Raw genomic sequence first — 27,131 nt, forward strand, 5'->3', positions numbered from 1 at the left:
TGTAAATCTTCACCCAAATCACAATTAAAAACAACAACAACAAAAAAAAAAAAGATAGAAGGAATACACAGAGTCACTGTACCAAAAAGAACTGGTCGATGTTCATTCATTTCATGACATATGATCAACAACCGATGGTGCTGAGGGAGGAAGTCGAAGTTGCACTGAAGGAAATGGCAAAAAAACAAGGCTCCAGGAATTGAAGAATACCCATTGAGATGTTTAACAAACAGATGCCACGTGGAAGTACCACTTGGCTATGCCAAGAGATTTGGAAGACAGCTACCTGGCCAAATGACTGGAAGAGATCCATATTTGTACCCATTCCAAAGAAAGGTAATCCAACAGAATGTGAAAATTATCAAACAATATCATTACTATTTGATAACAATATCACACAAGTAAAAATCTTACTGAAATAATTCAAAAACGGTTGCAACAGTATCTTGATAGCTTCTAGAAATGCAAACTGGATTCAGAAGAGGATGTAGAATGGGGATATCACCGCTGATGTCAGATGAATCTTTGCTGAAAGCAAAGAATACCAGAAAGATGTCTACTTGTGTTTTATTGACTATGCAAAAGCATTTGATTTTGTGGATCATAACAAATTATGGGTAACATTAAGAAGAATGGGAATTCCAGAACACGTAATTGTACTCATAAGAATCCTGTACATAGACTAGGAGGCTGTCATTCAGACAGAACAAAGAGATACTGCATGGTTTAAAATCAGGAAGAAATGCAACAGGGTTACATCCTTTCACCATACTTAATCAATCTGTATGCTGAGCAAATAATCCGAGAAGCTGGACTATATAAAGAAGAATGTGGCATCAGGATTGGAGGGAGAATCATTACCAACCTACAATACACAGATGATACAACTTTGCTTGCTGAAAGTGAGGATAACTTGAAGCACTTACTGATCAAGTTTGAAGACTACAGTCTGCAGTATGGATTACACCTCAATATAAAGAAAACAAAAATTCTCACAACTGGACCAATAGGCAGCATCATGATAAATGGAGAAAAGATGAAGCTGTCAAAGACTTCATATTACTTGGTTGTACAATCAACACCAAATGGAAGCAGCAGTCAAGACATCAGATGATGTACCGTGATGGGCAAATCTGCTACAGTAGACCTCTTTGAAGTGCTGAAGAGGAAAGATATCTCTTTGAAAACTAAGGTGCACCTAACGGAAGCCAAGATATTCTCAATTGCCTCATATGCATGAGAGCTGGACAATGAATCAGGAAGACCAAAGAAGAGTAGATGCTTTTGAATTGTGGTGTTGGTGAAGAATGCTGAAGGTACCATGGACTGCTAAAAGAACTAACAAAACTGTCTGGTGGAAGTGCAGCCGGAATGCTCCTTGTAACCAAGAATGGCCAGACTTCATCTCACTTACTTTGGTCTTGTCAGAAGGGACCATTCTCTGGAGAAGGATATCATGCTTGTTAAAGTGGAGGGTCAATGAAAAAGAGGGAGGCCTTCAAGGAGATGGATTAACACAGTGGCTGCAATGATGGGCTCAAGTATAGCAGGGATCCTGGGGCTGGCACAGGACCAGGCAGTGTTTTGTTTTGTTGTGTTGTGTATGGGGTCGCTATGAGTTAGAGATGACTTGATGGCTACTAACAACAACAGCAGGAGCATTCCTGGCTCTACCTACTAGATGCCAGTGACATCCCTTCCCTGCAAGGTATGAAAACCAAAAACATGTCTAGACATTGCTAAATGTCCCCTGGGGGCAAATAGCCACCAGTTAAGAATGATTTCCTTAAATCTATTAAATAACTGGCTATAATCCTTTAAAACTAGTAGTATTACTTTTATAATCACAATGTAAACTTTTCAGGACAAAGTATTCTTTTGAGATGAACCATACCTAGCCAACATCATACTATGCTTGATTTTGGCTTTTGGAAAGTTTCACTGTGACAATCTAGGATTGCAAGTTGAAGCCAGACCTCTTGAATAAGTTCAAGACCACAGAAATCAAGTCACCTCTGTAGGTCTAAGTCATAATCTATGAGATGAGAGCCTTATACTGAGTATCTCCAGGACCTCTCCTAGTTACAACAATCCAGGAGTTTATGATTTATACTCAGTTTATACCAATATAAAATAGATTATTAGTCTATAAATAAATGTTGAAGTTAGTAAAATTTTTTTCTGAATAGAATTGAGACCTTAAAAAAGGCTTATGTAAAATAAGAGAAGTAGGAAGCAAACGATTAAATCTTGAATATAACTAAACAGTACTCTTAATAAAAATTTCTAATAAGGCCTACCTTGCTTGAAGAAAACAGCTATCTTTCAGAGGCACTTGGATGAAGACCAACCAGTTCATACTGGGATTTCAAGGTCACTTCGGGTTATGCTGTAGGTTAAATAGTCTTAATATAACAGGTTTGAAAACATGAATAATTCATACCTGCCATGGAATACTTCCACACCAGTGCTTCCTCTCTGCCTTCCTTCCAATGCATCGGAAGAATAATCTAATGGAATATAAAATGCAAGTAATCAAGGTTGTCAAAATCCATTGAAACATGAGATAATTTTGTTGTTGTTGTTGTGCTTTGGGTGCAAATTTACAAAGCAGATTTGTTCTACATTTGACAATTTCATTTCATGGCCCTGATTACCATCTCCAGCCATAAAAAAACTCTCCTCCCCTCTCCTCTCTGTGCCCTTCTTATCTATGCATTCCTGTCTGTCCAGCTTTCCCTTTATGTGAATGCTGCCCCTCTGGTGTCTCATGGATGACTGATCTAAGGGGTGCACCTCCCCTAGAGTAGTTGGGCGCATCGCCCTTGGGTAGGTGTTCTGCATGTAGGTAGATAAATTTCTTTTTAACCTAAGAAAACAACTGGCAACTAGTTGACACTAGCTTTGAAAGGTCACTTGAAACCATCAGTCATATACACATTAAACAATTCCTTGCTGCATAGGACATCTATAACAGCTAGAATGTGAAAGCAAGCCCCTGGGTGGTGTAAATGGTCAGCATGCTCAGCTGTTGCCTGGAAGCTTGGCTATTATAGTCTACCCAGAGGTACCTTGGAAGAAAAGTCTGGTGACCTACTTCTGAAAAATCAGCCATTGAAAACCCTATGGAGCACAGTCCCACTCTGATATAGAAGGGGTAACCGTGAGTCAGAATCAACTGGTTAGGAAGTACAAGAGTAGAGATGGCATGGTAACCAGAGCATGCATGCCCAGGCTTACTCCTTGTACTCTTTAAGAATGACTGAGACAGAGATATTGAGCTTTGTGTTGTTGTTGTTGTTATATGCCGTCGAGTCGGTAATGGCTACTAAAGTCAGAAGAGAGAGATAACTAGATGTCACGTGTCCCTGATGGGAGGCCACAATACTGCCTATAAGTGATGCAAAACAAAACCAAACTAAGAAAAACACGAACACCCATAATAACAAACAGAAAACTATCTTGAATCTGGTTAAAACTCTAAATCCAATTACCAATTAACAGGAAATACAAACAACAGACGAACATGTAAAACTATACAAAAAAAAAAAAAAAATGCAAACTCACTGCTGTTGAGTTGGATCTGACTCACAGTGACCCCTCCTTGGGTTTAGGAGCTCTGGTAGCATAGTGCCTAAGGCACTTGACTGCTAACCAGAAGGCTGGCGGTTCAAACCCACCAGCCACTCCTCGGAAGGAAGGTTGGGCATTCCTACTTCCTTAGTGATACTGCCTCGGAAACCCAAGGAGGGGTCGCTATGAGTCGGGGCCGACTCGATGGCAAATAACAACAACAACAACATCCCTGCAGAAGTAGATTGCCCAACCTTCCTTCCGAGGAGCAGCTGGTGGGTTTGAACCGCCAGCCTTCTGATTAGCAGTCAAATGCCTTAGGCACTATGCTACCAGAAGTCCTAAAACTATGCTATGAAGACACAATCAGCAAAATCTCAACAGTGGGGGAAGCTGTAGGACAAACAATCTGGTTTCTTCAACAAACAAATGAGAGAAAAAGGGGAAAATAAGAGAGTTAAAAGACATAGTGTTCAAATGCAATTTATAGACCTTATTTGGATCCTGATTTAAGCAAATAAAAACTACTAGAAAATAAATAACTATTTGTAAGACATTTATGAATCCACTGGAAATCTTTACACCAACTTTATTTCTGATGACACTAAGGAATTGGTGTTTATTTGTGATAATGGAATTGGTATTGTGATTATGCTTTAACAACAATTAAAAAAAAGAATCCTTTTCTTTCAGAGCTAGAAACTGAAATATTTACAGATTAAAAAATGTTATCTGGAATTTGCTTCAAAATAATATGGCAGGAATTGGGGGTGGAGGGTGGGTATGGTATATATGGAAACAAGATTAGCCATGAGTTGGCAATTGCTGAAGCTCATGGGTATATCATCTTATCCTCTCTACTTCTGCATATATTTGAAATCTTCCATTAAATAAAAAAAATACTACTAGATTGAATACAGACTTACATCCCAGTGCAAGATGTCCTTGCACAAACAAGCATGCCTACAATTCAGGTATACCAGAGATGGCTATACTGTTTCATACCTTAACTAAACCCTGTACTCTCCAGTCTTTGCATGCGTACCGCCTTCCATCCCTCTTTATTTATCCCTACTTGTTTACCATCACCCCATCTCCAGCTACTGAAAACCTACCTGTCTGTTTTGGACTGAATTGTGTCCCCCCAAAAGATAACCTAACCCACAGTATCTGTGAATGTGACCTGGTTTGGAGATAAGGTCTCTGAAGATGTTATCAGTTAATATGTGATTGTACCCGAGTAGTCTGGGTCCTAACTCAACCATAACACTGCCCTTATAAAAGAGAAAAGACACAGAGACACACAGCAAGGAGATGTCTACGTGAAGATGCATATACAAGCCAAGGAACGTCAAGAAGCCTCGAGTTACAAGAAGCTGGAACACAAGGATCTTACCCTACAGCAGATAATGGGAATTAAAAGGCATTAACACATCCTGACATTGAACTTTTAGGCTCCAAAAGCTGTGAGACAACAGATTTCTGTTCTGGTGAACAGAACAGTGTCCTTCAAGGCTCAGCTCAAGTCATACCTCTTTTGCAAAGTTTTCCTACATCCCCTTCCCATCCATCCACTGCACTGCCTCTATTTTTGTTGCAATTTTCAGTTACGTTACATTTACACCTGCAACAATGAGCTCAAGCATAGCAATGATTGTGAGAATGGCCCAAGACCAGGCAGTTTCATTCTTTTGTACAGAAGGTCATTATGATTTGGAACCAACTCGACAGCACCTAAAACAATTACACACTTGCATATACCTATATGCCTAACTAGATTGTTGGCAACTGTTCCTGGCAACCTTGTCTATAAAAGCATGAAACACTGTCCGGTCCTGTGCCATCTTTGTGATTGCTGGTATGTTTGAGTACGTTGTTCTAGCTATGGTGTCAATCCACCTCATTAAGGGTTTCCCTTGTTTTCACTGACTTTCTCCTTTACCAACCATGATGTCATTCTCTAGCAACTTATCTTTCCTGATAGCATGTCCAAAGTTGTTGTTGTTGTTGTTGTTATGTGCCATCGAGTCGGCCCCGACTCATAGCGACCCCTCGGGTTTCCGAGGCAGTATCACTACGGAAGTAAGATTGCCCAACCTTCCTTCCGAGGAGTGGCTGGTGGGTTTGAATCGCCAGCCTTCTGGTTAGCAGTCAAGTGCTTTAGCCACTATGCTACAAAGTAAGTGAGCCAAAGTCTAAGGAGCATTTAGCCACTAGAGGGGGTGAGTATATATAATCTATTTATTTTTAATTACGCCTCACCATTTGATCATAGCCTTTAAGTACTGCTGAATGAAATAATGAAATAAAGTTGACTTTTTATTACCTCAAATGACATCAAAATCTTTTAATTAGTTAAATACGAGATTTTTAAAAATACACACTTACTAAAATAGGTAATGCACTCAATTAAAAAGTATAAAAGGCATGAAAAACTCCTCCCACCATACCCTAGTTATCCAGTCTCCATCCTTCGCAACAAGTAACCAATTTTATTCATTTTTTGTTGACCTTTCCAAAGATTTTTAATGCACATTCAAGTTAATTTACATATTCTTTTTTTTTCCCTTTCTACACACATGGGCAACTATTACACACTTACTTTTTTTTACTTAACAATATATCTTAGAGATTGTTCATGAAGACCATACACAAAACAAGCTTCCTCATTTTTTTATGGCTATATAGTTTCTCACTGTATGGATGTTCCATTATTTATTTAACTAGACTTCTCTTGATGGACAATTAGGTTGTTTCCAATCCTTTACCATCAAAAGCAATGAACAATGAATAATCTTGTACATATGTTATTTCACATGTGTTTCAATATATCTGAGCAACTCCCTATTTCTTATTTTGTGTATTTGTGCTTTCTATTTTTCTTGCTTAGGTTGGCTTTTATATTTTTTATTGTGCTTTTGCTGATTTCTAACTCATCAAATTAATTTTTTGTCTACAATAATGCTTCCCTTCAGCTTAAATTCTTTTCTAACTTCTTAAATTACTCCTATGATATACAATGAATAATGGTCAGGGTTCTAATTAAAAATGAATTATAAACAAGTCTCAACCCATTGGTACTAATACTCTACCTGGATATGTTTGCAAAGATGAACCAAGGCCAAAATTCAAAAGTAGGAAAATGGGCCCAGCCCCTCTCATGTTAAGTTTATAATTTTTTTTTTTTTTAATTTACTGGGCCCCTAATTTTTCTTATTCCAATACGATATTATATTGAACACATGCAATAAAATTTCCGAAATGCTTTGAAGGGCATATAAACTCAAAATACTAGCTATATTAAAGAATACTGCTACTCGCAAAGTTCAACAAGACAAAAAATAAAAAATGCTGGCAAGAATGCAGAGATTGGGTCTCTAATACACTTTTGATGGGACTGTAAAATGATACAACCACTGTGGAAAGCAGTATGGTGATTCCTTAAAAAGTTGGAATTAGAAATACCATTTGACCCAGGCATTCCATTACTAAGTATATATCCTAAAGAAGTGGAAGCCAGGACAAGAACAGATATATGCACACCCACGTTCATCGCAGCACTGTTTACAATAGCAAAAAGATGGAAACAACCTAGGTGCCTATCAACAGAAGAATAATCGAACTATGGTACATACACATAAGGGAATATCACGCAACCCTAAAGAATAGCATAGAATCAGCAAAATACTGTGTAACATGGATGAACCTGGAGGGCATTATGCTGAGTGAAATAAGTCAACTACAGAAGAACAAATATTGGATTAGTCCGTTATTGTAAAAGTCAAGGAAAGGTTTATATATGGAAGGAAATTTTCTTTGTTGGTTACCAGGGGTGAGAGGGGAGGGGAGGGAACACTGTTAGATAGGTAGAGACAAGTATTGATTTGGGTCAAGAGAAGGCAATGTACCAAATGTGAGTGCTCAACACGGTGGCACTGAGGAAGAGGAAGACATAGAGAGGTGCATGGGAGGTACAGACAACAAAGATGAACCCTTTTGCATATACAGTACTGTGTTGTCAGTGAAGGCAAACATGGATACATGGGTGGATACATGGGTGGACAGGCTAAACTATTGGGTATGTCTATATGTCTATTGGGGACAGTGTGCCCACGACCATGTATAGGGTTGGCAGGTAATGTTTCTACAAGTGTATTTGTATGTTTTGTAAGAATTCCCAGGTATATAGTAGAGCTGACAAGGGACAAGACTGTAGTCACTTCTTGACCACAGCCAACTACCCAGAGGGAACAAGTAGTTGGATCTGTGGGCTCAGGACCATAGTCACAGGAGACATCAAGCTCAATTGGCATAACACACTACACAAAAACATTGTTCCACATCCTATTATCCTACTTTGGCGAGGAGCGACTGGGATCTCAAAAGCTTGCAAGCAGCCATCTAGCTGCAACAATGAGTCTCTCCTTGTCCAGGGCAAAGAAGAATGAAGAAAACTAAAAATGCATGGAAACAATTGGTCCAAGCGACTGGTACACCATGCGATCCTCAGCCTATATGACTATGAGACCAGAAGAACTAGATGGTACCCAGCTACCACTGTCAATCACTCAGAGAGGGATCTATGTAGGAGATCCTAGATAGGCTGGGAGAACAACGTGGAACAAAACACAAAATCATTACAAAAAAAAAAAAGGACCGAGTTTGCTGGTCTGCTAGAGCCTGATGGAACCATTGAGGCTATGGCCCCTAGCTACCCTTCAGGTCTGGAATTGAACCCACACCTGTGGCTTCCAGCCAAGCAAAAGATAAGCATATGAGTTGAACATTTATCTGAGGTAGATACACTGCTTGGAGAGAACAAGCATGGGAGAATAGAAGGGCTGTTTATACACAGGGAGACAGTTCAGGGAGCAGGAGTGCATGGAGGGATGGACACAGGGAAGAGGTAACTATCGTGAGGAAGTGGGAGGGGAGCTGTTGCATTGTGGGAAATTGCAGTCAATGTCATGAGACAAAGTGTATGTGAGCTGCTGTATGGAAAGTGAATTTGCTGTGTAAACTTTTACCCAAACCACAATTTAAAAAAAAAAGTAATATTCAGCATATCAGACCAAAAAAAAAAAAAAAAAAAATACTGCTACTTATCAAAATAAATCAAGGACAATAAATAAACAATAAATAGCATCTATTTTAAAGACCAAATCATTGAGACTTTTCAGAAGGGAAAGATTTGGAGAAAGAAAGAAGCAAACAAAACATATCAAAAAATCTGCTATGTGCTTGGTACAGTGCTAAATGCTTTTATTTACATTTTTCATTAGAATCAATCTGGTTGAGTTTCTCTGTTGTTAGGATATAAAGTTTTGTTATGTTTATTAATCTGAAAATCAACAAAGAAGGCAATGAAAATATGTTTTCACAGAGAAAGCAAATATTAATTCCATCATCAGGAAGCACACTCTCTAGGTGGTACAAGTGGTTTGCAATCAACTGCAAACCTAAAGGTTGGAGGTTTGAACCCACCCAGCAGCACTGTGGAAGAAAGGCCTGGTGATCTGCTTCTGTAACAATGACAGCCAAGAAAACCCTATGGAGCAGTTTGACACTTTAACACATAGTGTTGCCAGAAGTCTGGATCAATTCAACTGCAATGGGTTATGGGTGATGAAGCAAAGGATACTTTCTTTGGGATATCAATTAATTATTTTCCAGGTACACAAATTACAAACAATAATAATGAAAACACCAACTAAAGGAAGCCAGACCTCTTTAATCTTGTCTTCCTTACCAGAAGACAAATCTTCCCTTCTTACTAAATGTAACCATCTAACCAGCATCATACAGTCAAAGGACATTCACTTCAGTCTGGCTGGGATCCTCTCAGGCTCCAGATGATCCTCTCGTGGTTCGAATTCCCGCCCTATCTCATGATTACCTCTGAAACATCAAGCACCTTATTTAACAGGCCCTGTGTCAGTTTTCTCTTTTGTAAAATGGTAAAAATAATAATGACTACCTACCTCATAGGGACATGGTAATAAAATGCATTAACACATGTAAACAATCAGAGTAGAGCATGGCCCATATTAAGGACTTCATAAATAATCAACAATGATTAGTTCACTCTTGCCAATCATCTTGTTTATTCATGTATTCACACTTCCACTCATGCTGTTTGTTTTGCCCAAAACACTTGCTTGTCCTTTCCTCTATCCAAATTTTAAAGGTCATTCAAGGCCAACTTCAAGTCTCACTTCCCTCATTTTCACCTGAAACCTGTCAGCTTTAATCCTTTACTGTAGACCTTACAGTCACAGAATCATGTTTGTCTGCCCAGAACACTTGCTTGTTCTTTCCTCTATACAAATTTTAAAGCTCATTCAAGGTCAAGTTCAAGTCTTACTTCCTCCATTTTCTCCAGAACCCTGTCAGCTTTAATCCCTTACTGTAGGCCTTACAGTCACAGAGTCGTCCAGCCCTTTAACACACTGAATTTCACACTCTCACATATGCGCATTGGACTGCTCATCAATCATAGTATCTAACTGTTACCCCAATTGTGTCATTGAGCCCTTAGGAGTATGAGTTCACTTCTTCATACCCTCCAGCACTGAAAAACACAAAGTTAGATTTCTACTCCACTCTTTACAACTTAAATTCCACATGGAACAAAGATTTAAATGTAAAAACCAAAACTGTAAATGTTTCAGGGGGGGGAAAAAAAAACAGACATGAATGTTTTTGTAATTCGAAATTGAAGAAGGCTGTTTCTAAGCATGCCGTAAAATCCTGAGGGCAAGAAATAAAGGATTTAATAATTCTGACTACATAAAAATTTAAATTCCATATGTTAAAAATACCATAAGCAAACATAAGCAAAACTCTATGACAACAAGCAAACTGCAAAAAAGTAATTGTCATATATACTACAAAGGGTTATACACGCGTGCATACACGTGTACAAGAATTACCTCCATTGTACAGCGCAGTGCATGATACTTTATGACACCCAGTAAGTACTGGCTTTATTGAATGGTAGGGCCAGAGGTCCTTCTGCCTGGGTCTTTCTCATACCCAAACACTATCAACATCCTGCTTAAAATATTGGGACTGGATTTGCACACCAATTTTACCCAATAACCAATTACTCAAGGCATCTGCTAGATGAGTGAGTTTAAGTGTTATGAAAAATAAAGTATTTCAAATGTCAACATCTCCTTCTACTTTGAGCCACAGTCTTAAGAAAAACTCAGAGAGAAAGTGAGAGAAAGGTTGAGAGACTGAGAATAAATGAGTATGAATCCGAGTCAGATGATGATGTTCAACATGTATATACTGGGATGTGCCGCAACACTCATTTCAAGACAAGATTTCTTCGCTCTGGTTCTGCTGAGTGACTATTCTGGTTCTCTTGATTGCCTGAACACAGAGGGCCATGGCTGAAGCACCAGCCAAATGCTGGTGAGTGATACCATCTGGTGTTAAAATTACAGAACTACACTCAGATGATGCTATACTCTACAGTATGAAAAATGGACACCTTAGCCTTGGTTTACACCTCCTCTCCATTACTCTGCTGCACCAATCTCATAGCTATGTTAATATTTAAACATAGCTATATTAATTACGACTTGATGGCACATAACAACAACAACAAATATTAATTAAAGAATGTAAAGTACTTTAAGTTATTGAAAAGAAAACCTAGTGGGCAGGAATGGAGAACAGGGAGTTTGATTAATGCCTGTACTATATGCTAAGAAGGTATCATCCCTGGGTTTATTATTTGTTTAAATTTCCAGCCTGAACCACCTGTCAGGGTAACTTATTTTTAACTTACTGTGTATTACAGAAGTGTATTTTATGTGTCCTAAAATAACCCTTGTAAGCTCTAGTAAGTATACCTTTTCATTATAATGTTCTAGATTTGGGCTACAAGACATATATTTAGCACACTTTCTCCCCCATTCTAAAATAATGATCACGTCTCTACCTCATCTACCTAGTATTAGGAATGTTAATGGCAAGGTTTCAAAATTTTACCTTCAGCCCAGACCTTCTTCAAGAGCCACACACTCCCTTTTCTAGCTGGTGTCACAAATATGTGAGACCTAATTAATCCACAGCTGATGTATTAGCCATATATCCCAATCCTCTACGGACATTGCTTGTCCCTCTTTGTCTTACTTAATGGTAAACTCATCACCCAAAACACCAAAGGAGCAACCATTTACTGTGTAAATGACAAGGTGCCAAGCACCGAAGTATGATACATAAATCTCACTGCATCCTCACAACCCAAAGAAGTTGGGGCTATTGTTATCACTACTCCAGGTGAGAGAAGTAAGGAAGAAATACACTTACTTGAATTCCCTGCATGAACATAAGTCTTATCAATTCTTTCAGCAAGTTTTCTCCAGTCTAATGGCACCCACCTCCACAGCCTCTGCCTCACATCAAGCTCATCATCTTTCATCTTTCACTTAGAGAAAGTACGTGTGCTGGAATCAGACCTAGATTTGAATCCAGCTGTGCCATTTAAATGACCATTGGACCTTAAGTTCCTTTTCTAACCTCTCTTAATCTTACTTTCCTCATCTGTAAAACAGGGACATTGACCCCTATCACAAAAGATATAAAGGTGGGAGATGACAAACATACCATGTGGTATGCATTCAATTTGGAAGGAAAAAAAAATAAGGTGAACAATAATACTAGGAAAGTATGCGCTCATTACAACAATCAACCATACTTAATGCTAAGAAAGTAGGAAAGGATAGGGAAGAAGTACGAGGGGAAATGGTAAACGCAAGGAGGAAATGAGAAGAGTGTTATTACATTATGGGGACTGCAATGATTATCACAAAATAAAATGTGCACAAATTGCTGACTGGAAAACCAATTTGCTCTGTAAACTTTCACCTAAATCACAATTTTAAAAAAAGAAAAAGAAAAATCTGTTGTCATAGGATTTTCTTAGTGGAAGCAGATCACAAGGCCTTTCTTTCATGGTGCCATTGGGTAGATTTGCCAATCTTTAGGTTAGTAACTGAGAGCAAACCACAGTGTTACCCAGGGACCTCAATCACTGCTGTCCAGTCGGATTCAATTCATAGTGACCCTTCCTTGAGTTTCTGAGGCAGTATCACTATGGAAGTAGATTGCCCCATCTTCCTTCCAAGGTGTGGCTGGTGGGTTTGAACCTCTGTCAAGTCAATTCCGACTCACAGTGATCCCAAGTTACAAAGTAGAACTGCTCCATAGGGTTATGAAGGCTGTGACCTTTCGGAAGCAGACTGCTGGCCTTTCCTCTGAGGAGCCATGAAGTGGGTTTAAAAAGACAATCTTTTGGTAAGCAGTCAAATGTTTAACCAAATAAAACAGAAAAATAAAAACAAACAAACAAACAAAAACCCCACTGCTAAGTAGTTCTAACTCATAGCAACCCAATAGGTCAGGGCAGCTCTGCCCTACAGAGGTTCCAAGGCTATAAATCTTTACCAAAGCAGACTGTTGTATCTTTTTCCTATGGAGCTGCTGGTGGGTTCCAATCACTTTTCAGTTAGCAGCCAAGTGCTTTAACCACTGTGTTACCAGGGCTCCTTCTTAACCAATCCAAAACCAAACTCACTGACATTGAGTCAATTCTGACTAATAGCGACCCTAATTGAATTTCTAAGACTAACAAATCTTTATGGAAGCAGACTGTCTCATCTTTCTTCTGCTGAGTGCCTGGTGGGTTTGAACAACCAGCTTTTGGTTAGCAGCCAAATGGCTTAATTACTACACCACCAGAGTTTCTTTCTTAACCAAACAGTAGCTATCATTTCAGTGGTCTCCTGCTGTCCATTCTCTTCACATTTCAATCTATCCACCATTGTTCTTTTAATACAAATCAACTAAAAAAAATTCCTTTGGTGGCATCCTACCACCTAGAACAATGTTTGTGTGTGGTAGAGGGTACACAGGAGTATGTAATGGTTTAAATATGAGGAGAGCATCCTGACTTCATGCACTAAAAGCTTATCGGCACCACTGCACCAGCAAATGAAATTTTTTAAAATTCCATTTATAACAGCATTTAAAAACATAAACACTTAGGAATACATTTAATAAAAGGGGTATACCAAAAGAGGTATAGGACCTTCATAATGAAAACTATTAGATAATGCTGAGGAAAATTTTTAAAGTCATACATAAACACATTATGTTCAAGGATTCAAAGATTCAATACAGGTAAGAAATCAGTTCTCCCCAAACTGATCTACATAGATTCAACACAGGATAGGATTTTCTGTAGAAATTAACAAGTTGATTCTATATTTTATAAAAAAATGCAAGGACTTAGAATAGCCAATACAATCTTGAAAAAGTTTACTGTAAAACTGAAAAAGTTGACTGAAAAAGTAAAGTCCTTTTCTTGAAAAAGTTGGAAGACTTACACTATATTAAGCTAATTAATTGCATAAGGATAAGCAACGGATCAATGAACCAGGTTACCAAATCCACAAACACACCCATACACAAAGGGTCAACTGATTTTTTTTCAAAAGTGCCAAGGCATCTCAATGGGGAAAAAAATTTTAAAAATTGGTTCTGACAATTAGATAACATATGGAAACATAAATGAGCCTCTATATTATCTCATATGAAATGTAAAATTTATTTGAGGTAGATTATAGACACATATATGAAGAAACTCTGAGGCCTATAATTTTTTTGGGAAAAAAAAAAGAGATCTTAGAATATATTAACTCAGAACTATACAGAATACCATACAAAGACTTTCATATGCTGGACCCTGCCTTCCTGGGCAGCCTTATCTCCTGAAGTTTCCACCTATGTTAAACTATTAACAAACTAAATACTGTAATTCCCCTGAAGATGACATGCTCCTTCATACCTCTGTTCAAAATGATCCCTTAACTCTAGTGAGTGCCTACTTACTTTTCAACACTCATGAAAATACCATCTGCTACCTCTATAGACTTCCTTAACCCCTCCTCTGAGTTACCACTAAAAGGAAGGAAAACTAACATTATTGAGTATTTAACATATGTTAGACATTTTTACACAGTACCTCATTCTATTACTGAAATACAAAAGTTAACAGCATAACTTCATGATTGTTTGTAGGCTGTTGTTGGCTACTTGAGAGTTGGAAAGAGTCTACAATGGTGCTGTTTACCTTTTAAATTGGAGCTCTGGTAGCATAGTGCCTAAGGCACTTGACTGCTAACCAGAAGGCTGGCGGTTCAAACCCACCAGCCACTCCTCGGAAGGAAGATGGGGCAATCTACTTCCATAGAGATACTACTGCCTCAGAAACCCAAGGAGGGGTCACCATGAGTCAGGTCTGACTCGACGGCACATAACAACAACAACAACCACCTTTTAAATTAACCGAAGTCAAATTTCTAAGATTAACCAGCCACTCAGCAATTAGGTAAGGAGTCACAGCCCACCCAGAAGGTACTCAATAAATATAGAAATGATGTGTGGTTTTCAAATACTGAATTCTCAAGAACAGTCATTCCTAGGAAAACATATCTGGCTGTAATTCTTTCAAGAAAAAAATCAAATACCTTAGATCTTCCTTTTGGACACTTACCTGTATTCTTCCTTGCCCTGTGGTATAAGCAAACCTTGAAGCTCTACCACAAAGTCCTCATGCAATAAACAGTAAGAAATAGGAATGCTAGAGAAAGAAAGAAAGAAAAAAATCTTTACTTTAGCAGGCAACGAATAGAGATCGACATCCTAAAACCAAAAAGCAAACTACGGGTTTTAAACTTAAGTCCACATATGACTTGCTCTGGGTTTATAAATCTCACACATTTTTATGTCTATGTGTATTCCTCTGGGAAGGGGCCTATAGCTTCCATCTTCTCCACTACAGCATAACAATTAATGTATCTTTTCCTGATGACTCAAAAGTTTAAAACTATACTGTGCTATACAACCTCTACACAGTGATATCCCCAGGAATGACCAAAGTATCAAAGTATCAATTTCCCCCAGGTTTTCCCATCACTTTTTTTCCTTTAACAATCTGTTAGCTGTCACTTAGTGATATTCATATACCTGTCTTTAACAACACAGTGTACAAATTTCTTCCATGCTTGGCACAAATAAATTTTTCAACTCCCTCTGATCTTACTATGAAAACAATGTAAATATATCTAACATTTGAGAGTAAACAGGTTGAGTGAGGGTCTAAAGTACTCTCATATGACCTGTGGCACTTTGTTTTTTGCCTATATTTTGGTTATCACATATATTCCAAATAGACCAAGTTTATCAAATAATTGGCTTCAAGTTAAATATTATTGTACTATTTGTATAACAATACATTTGTATAAATAGCACTCTGTATAACGATGAGTATTATTTCTTTTAATGTACAACTGAGTCTTATGCCACCAGTAATAACTACTGTGAACATGAATATACTTTCATGTTTCATGAAACTTGAGCTGGGTACTCAACACATGTCATTAGAAATAAATCCTAAACCCTGATATGACATGTTGGTCCAGAGCATGAGTACTTTTGTTTGGTCTCTTATAAAGATTTTTATTTACTTAAACTGGAGCCCAGTAATTTTTTTTCAAATAAGAAAAACAACTTACTGGAGAGCTAAGAAAATATTTCTTCTACAAATTTATTTTAAATCTGAAAAAGGATGCAAGGTCTTTTACTTAGTTTCAAAGCATAACAAAGACACAAATCATCTAACTCTTTTAAAGGAAACACGACAAGTAATATACATATTGAAAGTACTTTTTCTAGTATTAATATCCATTTTGTGCCTTACATATGATATGAAGGGGAAAAAAACAACAACCTTTTCCCTGTACCGAAAAGTCTAAGCTCAGGTGAACAGAGAGCAGGAAAAATGTTTAATAGTTTTAAAATTCACATATGCGGTAAAGTAGGATACCTGTTACTGTGAAAATACTAACATTTGATGACAGTAGTATTAACTTTTATCACTTTAGAGAAGACATACAACAATTCTGGGGCTCAGTTTTCAATTCTGTAAAAGTAAATGTAGCTCTCTGGTGTTTCTTTCCGTTTTAAACCCTGAAGTAACATGCCTCCTTCCTTGTTATTGTCAATCTCATCACTTATATGCAAAGTAATAGGGGCCCTGACAATATGACTACCAATGTTTTAACTCAAACCCTTAAAACCAGTTCAGCCTAGAAACAGTGCGAGACAGTGACAAGTTATAGTGCCTAAGGCACCTAACTGCTAACCAGAAGGCTGGCGGTTCAAACCCACCAGCCACTCTTCGGAAGGAAGATGGGGCAATCTACTTCCGTAGTGACACTGCCTCAGCAACCCAAGGAGGGGTCGCTATGAGTCGGGTTTGACTCGATGGCACATAACAACAACACAACAACATGCTTGGGTGTCCTCTTTTTTAATGGTAGGGCAAGACCAAACAGGAAAAGAGACTGGCGAATGAAAAAGGTCTGACAAAAGAATGGAATCCAGGGCTGTAAAGAACTGGATTCATCCGGATGTTGCCAGATCCTCTTAACAGGTTGAGGATCGGAAGCTCAGAGAGGGACAGTGACCAGACCAGCCTAAGGTCTCTCAGCCAGTAGCGGCGGAGCAGGGGCCTGACGCCCAGCCTAGCGGTCGCGAACATGCTATATAACCCTGAGATTACCAACACCTGAAAGTGCAGCCTTGGGTTCGCAAACCTGGGGTTCCACCACTCCTAGTCCGTAGGGGCCGGGCGCTCCTTCTGGGAGGGCCCATGTGGTTGGGGGCATGGTGTCCAGCTGGAGACCTACTTGGCAGCCTGCACGAAGGCACACGCGTCCTCTGGGCACACGTAGAAACTCTTTCCTTTATTTGGACCATCGCGGACGCCAGTCTTTAGAAAGCAGAAGGTCCCTGAGGAGAGAAAGTCAACGATGATTAGACCACCGCTAGATCGGCAGACCCAGGCCCTAGAGCCCTTTGACAATGGCTACAACAATGAGCTAGACCCCTAGACCCTTACCATGAACAAGACACCTAATTGCTTCCATCACTCTCCTCCTATCTTCCGTGATACTTCTTCTCCAAACACTGTTTTCCGCCTTTTACTCCGCCCTCCTCATTCAGGAACCAATCATCATTCATCTCCCTCAGTCTTTACCCCATAATTCACCTCTCCAGGCCTTAAATCCCACCTAGCTAAAATCAGCCAGTCATATAGGAAGTGTCGCTTACCTATAACCAATCAAAGTAGACCTCAGGCTTCGCGCGCCTAAATCAAAAAGAAGCGAGGGGGCGTGTCGGACCTAGCATTTGCCGGGTGGGGCGTGGTTGACTGACCGACGGTGCTTCAGAAGAAAAAGAAACTAGGATTTGCAAGCCTTGGAGTGACGGAGGCGGAGATCGACTCCAGTTTAAGGTCAAGAGGCGGCCCTAGAGGGAGCATGAGGTAAAGCTGCAAGGAGTCGGCTACATTTTCCTGGAGACTAAGAGCCCTTCTATCCTCGCAGCCTTGTAGAAGCCAGGGCCTGGCGCTCGTGGGCTCTCTCTCTGCCTTAGTGCTCGGTCACTGGGGTAGGAGATGGTCTCGAGAAGCAACCACTTACTTGCCGGAGGAGCCACTGAATTTGCGGTGCTGGAGTGGCAGGAGTAGGGGGGGAGGTAGGGACCTCTTTAAAGCTGTGATGATGTACCGAAAAGTCTAATCGAGAAGGAGTGAAGACTAGAATCCCACAGCAATCCTTTAAATTTGCGTGTTGTTGTTGTTGTTAGGTGCCGTCGAGTCGTTTCCGACTCATAGAGACCCCATGCACAGCAGAACGAAACACTGCCCGATCCCGCGCCAGCTCCACGATCCCTGCTATACTTGAGCCCATCATCACAGCCACTGTGTCAATCCATCTCGTTGAAGGGCTCCTCCTCTTTCGTGGACCCTCCACCCTACCAAGCATGACATCCTTCTGCAGGGAATGGTCCCTTCTGACAACATGACCAAAATAGGTGAGACAAAGTCTGGCCATTCTCGCTTCCAAGGAGAATTTCGGGTGCACTTCCTCCAGGCAGATCTGTTAGTTCTTTTAGCAGTCCATGGTACTTTCAGCATTCTTCGCCAGCACCACAACTCAAAAGCATCAACTCTTCTTTGGTCCTCCTTATTCATTGTCCAGCTCTCACATGCATACGAGGCGACTGGAAATAGCATGGCTTGTGTCAGTCGCACCTTAGTCCTCAAGGAGACATCCTTGCTCTTCAGCACTTGAAAGAGTTCCTTCGTGGTTGACTTTCCCAATGCTACACGTCGTTGTCTAATGTCCTGACTGCTGCTTCCGTTGGCATCGATTGTAGAACAAAGCAACGTGAATTCTTTAAATTTGCGTAGGCTGTGTTATTGGGAGCTCTGGTAGCATAGTGCCTAACGCATTGACTGCTAACCAGAAGTCTGGCAGTTCAAACCCACCAGCCAATCCTGGAAAGGAAGATTGGGCCATCTACTTCCATAGAGCTACCGCTTCAGAAACCCAAGAAGGGGGCTCTATGAGCCGAATGGACTGGAAGGCAGTGAGTTGGTGTATTTTTGTTGTATTTTCGTGTTGTTAGGTGCCTCCCAGTCTATTCCCACTCACAGCAACCCATGTATGCAGAGTAGAACTGCTGCATAGGATTGACTGTGACTTTTGGGAAGCAGATCGCCAGGCCTGTCTTCTGGGGCACTTCTGGGTGGTTCAAGGTGCGCCAAACGGTTAAATGGAGGGCTTATCCATTTGTGCCACCCAGAGACCATCTGCCTAGCACTTTAGACTAAACAAAGTGCTAACACATACACGTCTCATTTGACCCAACCACCTGGTAAAATGAGTAGCATTTTGTGGAAGACCCAGAGATTGTTGTTGTTGTTATGTGCCATCGAGTGGACCCCTACTCATAGTGACCCCACCTTGGGTTTCTGAGGCAGTATCACTACGGAAGTAGATTGCCCAACCTTCCTTCTGAGGAGTGGCTGGTGGGTTTGAACCGCCAGCCTTCTGTTTAGCAGTCAAGTGCCTTAGGCACTATGCTACCAGAGCTCCTAACCCAGAGATTAAGAAGTTTAAATTTAAATGGCTTGCTTAGGGTCATAGTTATTGAATGGCACATCTTTGGACAAGTGCACAGGTCTCAGATCCAGGCTCAGTGCTATTTGGATCACGCAGCTTCCCTCCCACCCCCCACCCCCGTGGCTACTGGATATTCTCCAGGCACACTTGTAAAGCCCTGAGCTGTGCTTCAGGGTGGAAGCAACAAGGGGGAAAACAGATGGATCAGCTTTGGTGAAGGGGAATTTCACTTTGCATATTTTGTACCATCAAACTTTCTACTAATATACTTTTGTATTTTAAAAATCAAGAATAAAGTAAAAGAAAGGGGACTTTTTTTTTTTTTAATTGTGATTTGGGTGAAAGTTTACACAACAATCACTTTCCATACCACAGCTCACATACACTTTGTCTCATGACATTGACTGCAATTTCCCACAATGCAACAGTTCCCCTCCCACTTTTTCCCCATAATTACCTCTTCCCTGTGTCCTTCCTTCCCATGCACTCCTGCCTCCTAGCTGTCTCCCTGTGCGTATACAGCCCTTCTATTCTCCAATGATTGTTCTCTCCAAGAAGTGTAGCTACCTAATGTAAATGTTCAGTTCATATGCCTGTCTTTTGATTGGCTGGAAGCCACAGGAGTGGGTTCAGTTCCAGACCTGAAGAGCATCTAGGGGCCATAGTCTCAGTAATTCCTTCAGGCTCTATCAGACCAGCAAACCTGCTCCCCCCCCCCTTTTTTTTTAATGATTTTGTGTTTTGTTCCACATTGTTCTCCCACTCCATCCAGAATCTCCTGCATAGATCCCTCTCCAAGGGGTTGACAGTGGTAGCTGGGCACCATCTAGTTCTTTTGGTCTTACAGTCCTATAGGCTGAGAATCACATGGTGTACCAGTCGCTTGGACTGATTGTTTCCATGCATCTTTGGTTTCTTCATTCTTCTTTGCTCTGGATGAGTAGAGACCCATCATTGCATTTAGATGGTCGCTTGCAGGCTTCTAAGATCCCAGTCGCTACTCACCAAAGTAGGATGTGGAACAATGTTTTTGTGTAGTATGTTATGCCAATTGAGCTTGATGTCCAGAAAGGGGACTATTTTGAAATCATAATCAAATCTATTAGTTAACAAAAAGGAAGGAAGAGAAATCTGAAATTTATTGCAGTAGAGATGACTTCTTACTATAGCTATGGAGAACCATGTGCAACAGTGTTTATGGGGACCAAAAAAACCAAACCAAACCCACTGCCTTCAAGCCAATTCCAACTCTAAGCAACCCCATTGGATTTCCAAGGGTGTAAATCTTTATGAAAGCAGACTGCTTCATTTTTCTTCCACAGAGCAGCTTATGAGTTCAAACAACTGACCATTTGGTTAGCACTTATGGGGACAGTGTAACAAAATCTGAACTGCCTAGGAAATCTGGACAATGTAATAAATGTAAATGTAATGGGGTGGTGCACAGCAGGCAACAAACCTGAAGTATCAGTCATTGACTAAACAAGTATTTATTAAATAACTTTTTGTGTAGTATGAACTAGGTGCTTGGAAGATTTATTCACACACATAGAAAATTTAAAACAACTGTTCTAACCACAAGGAGCTTACTCAATAGTTGGAGGAGACTGCACTAACACAAATATGACCTTGACGATTTAAATAGTAAGATGAATAGCTTTAGCAGTAAGTTATATGGTGGTAGTGGTGGTGTTAAGTGCCAAGCGGTTGGTTCCAACTGATACCGACCTCATCCACGTGCAACAAAACAAAATGAAACACTGTCAGGTCTTGCACCATCCTCACAGTAATTGCTGTGTTTGAGCTCATTTTTGTAGCCATTGTCAATACATTTCATTGAGGATCTTCCTTTTTTTTGCTGACCCTCTGCTCTACCAAGAGTGATGTCCTTCACCAGGGACCTGTCCTTCCTGATAACATGACCAAAGTATATGAGGTGAAGTCTGGCCATCCTCACTCCTAATGAGCAATCTTGCTGTACTTCTTCCAAGACAGATTTGTTAGTTGTTCCGGTAGTCTGTGGTACAGTCAATATTCTTTGCTAACACCATAATTCAAATGCATCAGTTCTTCTTCAGTCTTCCTAATTCATTGTCCAGCTTTCACATGCACATGTTGTTGTTATTATGTGCCGTCGAGTTGGACCCAACTCATAGTGACCCCTCCTTGGGTTTTCGAGGCAGTATCACTACAGAAGTAGATTGCCCCATCTTCCTTCTGAGGAGTGGCTGGTGGGTTTGAACGCCAGCCTTCTGGTTAGCAGTCAAGTGCCTTAGGCACTACGCTACCAGAGCTCCCATTGAAAATACCACAGTGTGGATCAGGTTCCCCATAGTCCTGAAAGTGGCATCTTCATTTCTGAACATTTTAAGAAGGTTTTTTTGCAGCAGATTTGCCCAATGCAATACATTGTTTGACTTTTTAATTGCTGATTCCATGGGTATTGATTGTGAATCCAAGTAAAATTAAATCCTCGACAACTTCAGTCTTTTCTCCATTTATCATGAGGAGACTTACTGGTCCAGTTGTGAAGATTTTTGTTTTCTTTATGTTGAGGTGTAGCCCATACTGAAGGCTGTAGTTTCTGTAGGACTATAGTTCTTCCACACTGTAAATTCTGTAGGACTAGAGAAATATGAATCTGGAATTTGCAAAGTAAAGGTAATTTATATATCACTACCCATCTGAAGTACCTACAGATAAGCACCTATACATAAGACAGAACCAAAACCAAACAAACAGGAAGAGGCATTTTCAATATTTCCAGATTGTAATTCTTACTTCGAAAGATTTTCGTGTACAGTTTTAGAAATTTTATTTTTGCTGTTGAGATTATACTCAGTAAAACAGACCTCAATTTAACAGTTTCTACATGTACAATTCAGTTATTTTGACCCATTTTCACCCTCATTTTCTGAGTTGGTCCTCCCCCATTAACATAAACTCACTGCCCCCTAAGGTTTTTATGTGTATTTTTAATGGATGTTATATTGGGAGAAGTAGACCATAAAATTGAAAGATGAGAGGCATGACAGTTTAATTCTCTCTCAAATAATTTTTTTTTTAAATAAGACAAAATCAGGGCCTCTTAGACATCCCTTTAGAGAAGAAGCTTTTCCTCAGCAAGCACTCAAGCCAATATCTCAGGTCCAAGCCTGACTCATGTACAAAGTACGAATGTAAGAAAATTAGAAGTTGTCAAAAATAAAATGGAACACATAGAGATTGATATGCTAGGCATTAGTGAGCTGAAATGGACCAGTTTTGACTATTTTGAATTAGAAAATTGTATGATCTACTATGCTGGGAATGACAAGTTGAAGAGGAACAGTGTGGCATTCATCATCACAAAGAGTATTTCAAGATCTATCCTGAAGTAGAATGCTGTCAGTGAGAGGATAATATCCATATGCTTACAAGGAAAGCCAGTTAATACTACTATTATTTCAAACTTGTGCACCAACCACCAAAGCCAAAGATGAGGAAATTGAAGATTTTTACTGACTTCTGCAGTCTGAAATTGACCAAAAATACAATCAAGATGTGCTAATTATCACTGGTGATCAGAATGCAAAAGTTGGGAAAAAAAAGAAGAATCACCAGTACAATGGGACAATTTGGCCTTGGTGATAGAAATAACGCTGGCAATCGCATGATAGAATTTTGCAAGACCAATGACTTATTTGTTGCAAATACATTTCTTCAACAACACAGACATCAGCTATACACGTCGACTTTGCCAGACAGAGTACACAGGAATCAGATTGACTACATCTGTGGCAAAAGGAGATGGAAAAGCTCAATATCTTCAGCCAAAACAAGGCCAGGAGCTGATTGTGGAACAGACCATCAACTGCTCATATGTAACTTCAAGTTGAAGTTGAAAACATTTAAAACAAGTCCACAAGAGCCAAAATATGATCTTGAATATATCCTTCCTGAATTTAGAGACCACTTAAAGAATAGATTTGATGCACTGAACACCAATGACCGAAAACCAGAGGAGTTCTGGGATGACATCAGGAATATCGTCAATGAAGAAAGCAAAAGGTCATTGAAAAGACAGGAAAGGAAGAAAACACCAAAATGGATGTCAGAAAGGACTCTGAAACTTGCCCTTGAACAAAGAGTGGCTAAAGCAAATGGAAGAAATGACAAGATAAAAGAGCTGAACAGAAGATTTCAAAGAGCAGCTCTAAAAGAGAAAGTCAACTATTAGAATGAAATGTGCAAAGATCTGGAGTTAGAAAAACAAAAGGGAAGAACATGCTTGGCATTTCTCAGGCTAAAAGAGCTAAAGAAAAAATTTAAGCCTCAAGTTGCAATATTGAAAGATTCTATGGGCAAAATATTGAATGATGCAGGAAACATCAAAGAAGATGGAAGGAATCACTGTACCAAAAAGAATTGGTTGATGTTCACCCATTTCAGGAGGTGGCATATGATCAAGAACCAATGGTATTGAAGGAAGAAGTTGAGGCTGCACTGAAGGAAGTGGCAAAAAACAAAGCTCCAAGAATTGACGAAATACCCATTGAGATGCTTCAACAAATGGATGCCCTGCTGGAGGCACTTACTTGGCTATGCCAAGAGATTTGGAAGACAGCTACCTGGCCAACTGACTGGAAGAGATCCATATTTTTACCCATTCCAAAGAAAGGTGATCCAGCAGAATGTGGAAATTATCAAACAGTATCAATATCGCACACAAGTAAAATCTTACTGAAGATAATTCAAAAACGGTTGCAGCGGTATATTGACAAAGAGCTTCCAGAAATGTAAGCTGGATTCAGAAGAGAATGTGGAATAAGGGATATCAATGCTGATATCAGATGGATCTTGGCTGAAAGCAAAGAATCCCAGAAAGATGTTTACTTGTGTTTTATTGATTATGCAAAAGCATTCGATTGTGTGGGTCATAACAAATTATGGATAACATTGAGAAGAATGGGAATTCTGGAACATTTAACTGTGCTCATGAGGAACCTGTACATAGACCAGGAAGCTGTCGTTTGAACAGAACAAGGAGACACTGCATGGCTTAAAATCAGGAAGGGAGTGTGTCAGGGTTACATCATTTCACCATACTTATTCAACTTGCATGCTGAGCAAATAATCCGAGAAGCTGGACTATATGAAGAAGAACATGGCATCGGGATTGGAGGAAGACTCATTAACAACCTGTGATATGCTGAAAAAACAACTTTGCTTGCTGAAACTGAGGATGCCTTAAAGCACTTACTGATGAAGATTAAAGACTATAGTCTGCAGTATGGATTACACCTCAATATAAAGAAAACAAAAAATCCTCACAACTGGACCAATGAGCAACATAACAATAAATGGAGAAAAGATTGAAGTTGTCAAAGGCTTCATATTACTCGGTTCTACAATCAACACCAATGGAAGTAGCAGTCAAGATATCAGACAACGTATAGCACTGGCAAATTGGCTGCAAAAGACCTCTTTCAGGTGCTGAAGAGCAAAGATATCTCCTTGAAGACCTAGGTCCTCCTGACACAAGCCATGGTATTTTCAATCTCCTCATATGCATGTGAGAGCTGGACAATGAAGAAATCAGAGTTGATGCTTTTGAGTTGTGGTATTGGCAAAGAATGCTGAAAGTACCATGGACTGCTAAAAGAACAAATCTGTCCTGAAAAAGTGCAGCCCAGAATGCTCCTTAGAAGCCAGAATGGCCAGACTTTGTCTCGCATACTTTGGTCATGTTGTAAGAAGGGACCATTCCCTGCAAAAAAAAATATTGACCAATGTCACTTTAGTTTTGTGTATTTCACTGTACATAAATTATATTTCAATAAATTTTTTTTTTTTTTTTTTTTTTTTAAAGAAAAAGAAGGGACCATTCCCTGGAGGAGGATATCATGCTTGATAAAGTAGAGGGTCAGCGAAAAAGGGGAAGGCCCTCAACAACAAGGGTTGACATAATGGCTACAATGATGGGCTCAGGTATAGCAAGGGTCATGGAGCTGGCACAGGACCGGGCAGTGTTTAATTCTGCTGTACACAGGGTCGCTGTGAGTTGCAGATGGCTTTGACAGCACCTAGCAACAACAACAACAGCCTTCCTAGTGTGCACAGGCAAATCACAGAAAGAGGGAGCATTTCTTCAGTAAACTTGGATGTACCAGATCAAAGTTTGACGTTACTTTTCCTTGGGTGAAAAATAGCCATCATTGGAAACATTTTTTTTTTAATTAATGTTTATTCCTATTGGCATAAACTATACTGAATCAAGCAATTATGCATTTTCCCAAATACATAATGTACATTTGTTTTCATTTATATCTTTTAAATAGCTTACAGACCATCGGAGAGACTGTTGGAGAATGTCCTTTACCAATCTCTATTTTGAGTAAAGTTTGAGTTTGTTTTTCTTTAAAACCTGATTTGTTCAAAATGAATGCCTAGACTAAGTCTTAGAGAGCTAGGTGGTTTAAATTCACAGGTCTAATTAATTATTTCAGTGGTTGAAAGCAAAGTATAGGAGGGAATATTCTAAAACTGGATTGTGGTAATGGTTGCACAACCATTTAAATTTACTAAAACTCATAGAACTGTACAATTGGATGAATTCCATGATATGTAAATTATAATACCTCATAAGCAATGCCAAAACATGTGCATGGAAAGTAAAAACTAAAATTAATCATCTAGATATTTTGATATCCTAAAGAGATATAGCCTGGGGAGCCCTGGTGGCACAGTGGTTAAGCATTTGGCCACTAATCTAAAGGTCATCAGTTTGAACCTACCATCTTCTTCACAGGAGACAGATAAGGCAGTCTGCTTCCTAAAAGATTACAGACTTAGAAACCCTACTGAGCAGTTTTACTCTGTCCTATAGGGTCATTCCTCAGAAGGAAGATTGCGCTATTAATCTACTTCTGTAGAGATACCAGCTCTGAAACCCAAGGAGGGGTCGCTATGAGTCAAATTGACTTGACCTCAGTGAGTTTTTTTTTTTTTTTTAAATAGCGTCATTAAGAGTCTGAATCTGCGACTAAACAATGGATTAGTTTGGTTTAAAGAGCTAGCCTAAAGAATGAAGGAATAAAATAGAAATTCTTTAGTTTCAGATGGCATTGACCCTTAAGCAGACTGGTTCTCTGACCACTGCAATAAAATCCAGAGTGTTGCCAAACACCCATTTTAATCCAGAGGAAATTGAGAGAATTATAATTTCTTTGATCAGTATTGTGTGGCGAGAGAACCATCCAGAACAGTAAACACATTCTAAGTTTTAACTTATTTGTAAACCTACAGCTTCGGTGCAACCATTATTTTTACTTGTTATTTTAAAAATTAAATCATTGAAATGTGTTTTTCCAATCAGCTGGTAATTCTAAGAATCATATTTAGCTTTCTGAACTTGAATCCCTGTTTTTGTTTGTTTGTTGATTTTAGGGAGGGAACAGTAACTACTTTTAAATGGCAAAGAAGTTTCTCACCCACCAGGCAACAACATTACAGAGGGGAAGATCA

At 39.5% G+C, this 27,131-nt stretch overlaps 1 protein-coding gene across 1 annotated transcript in view; it reads right to left on the reverse strand.

Moving 5' to 3' along the window:
- The window catches only part of TTF2 (transcription termination factor 2), a 71,611-nt gene extending 54,029 nt beyond the window's left edge, over positions 1-17,582 (reverse strand). The window contains exons 1-4 of the mRNA XM_042781992.1: positions 17,555-17,582; positions 17,343-17,445; positions 15,146-15,232; positions 2,444-2,510 (exon numbers count right to left, since the gene is read on the reverse strand). Of these exons, the coding sequence (XP_042637926.1) occupies positions 2,444-2,510; positions 15,146-15,232; positions 17,343-17,445; positions 17,555-17,582 (285 nt within the window). The remainder of the gene's footprint in view (positions 1-2,443; positions 2,511-15,145; positions 15,233-17,342; positions 17,446-17,554) is intronic.
- Between the last annotated feature and the right edge of the window lie 9,549 nt (positions 17,583-27,131).

The sequence above is a fragment of the Orycteropus afer genome, unplaced genomic scaffold (genome assembly GCF_000298275.1).
Source record: "Orycteropus afer afer isolate SDZICR_OR568_19922 unplaced genomic scaffold, OryAfe1.0 scaffold00010, whole genome shotgun sequence".
Lineage (NCBI taxonomy): Eukaryota > Metazoa > Chordata > Mammalia > Tubulidentata > Orycteropodidae > Orycteropus > Orycteropus afer.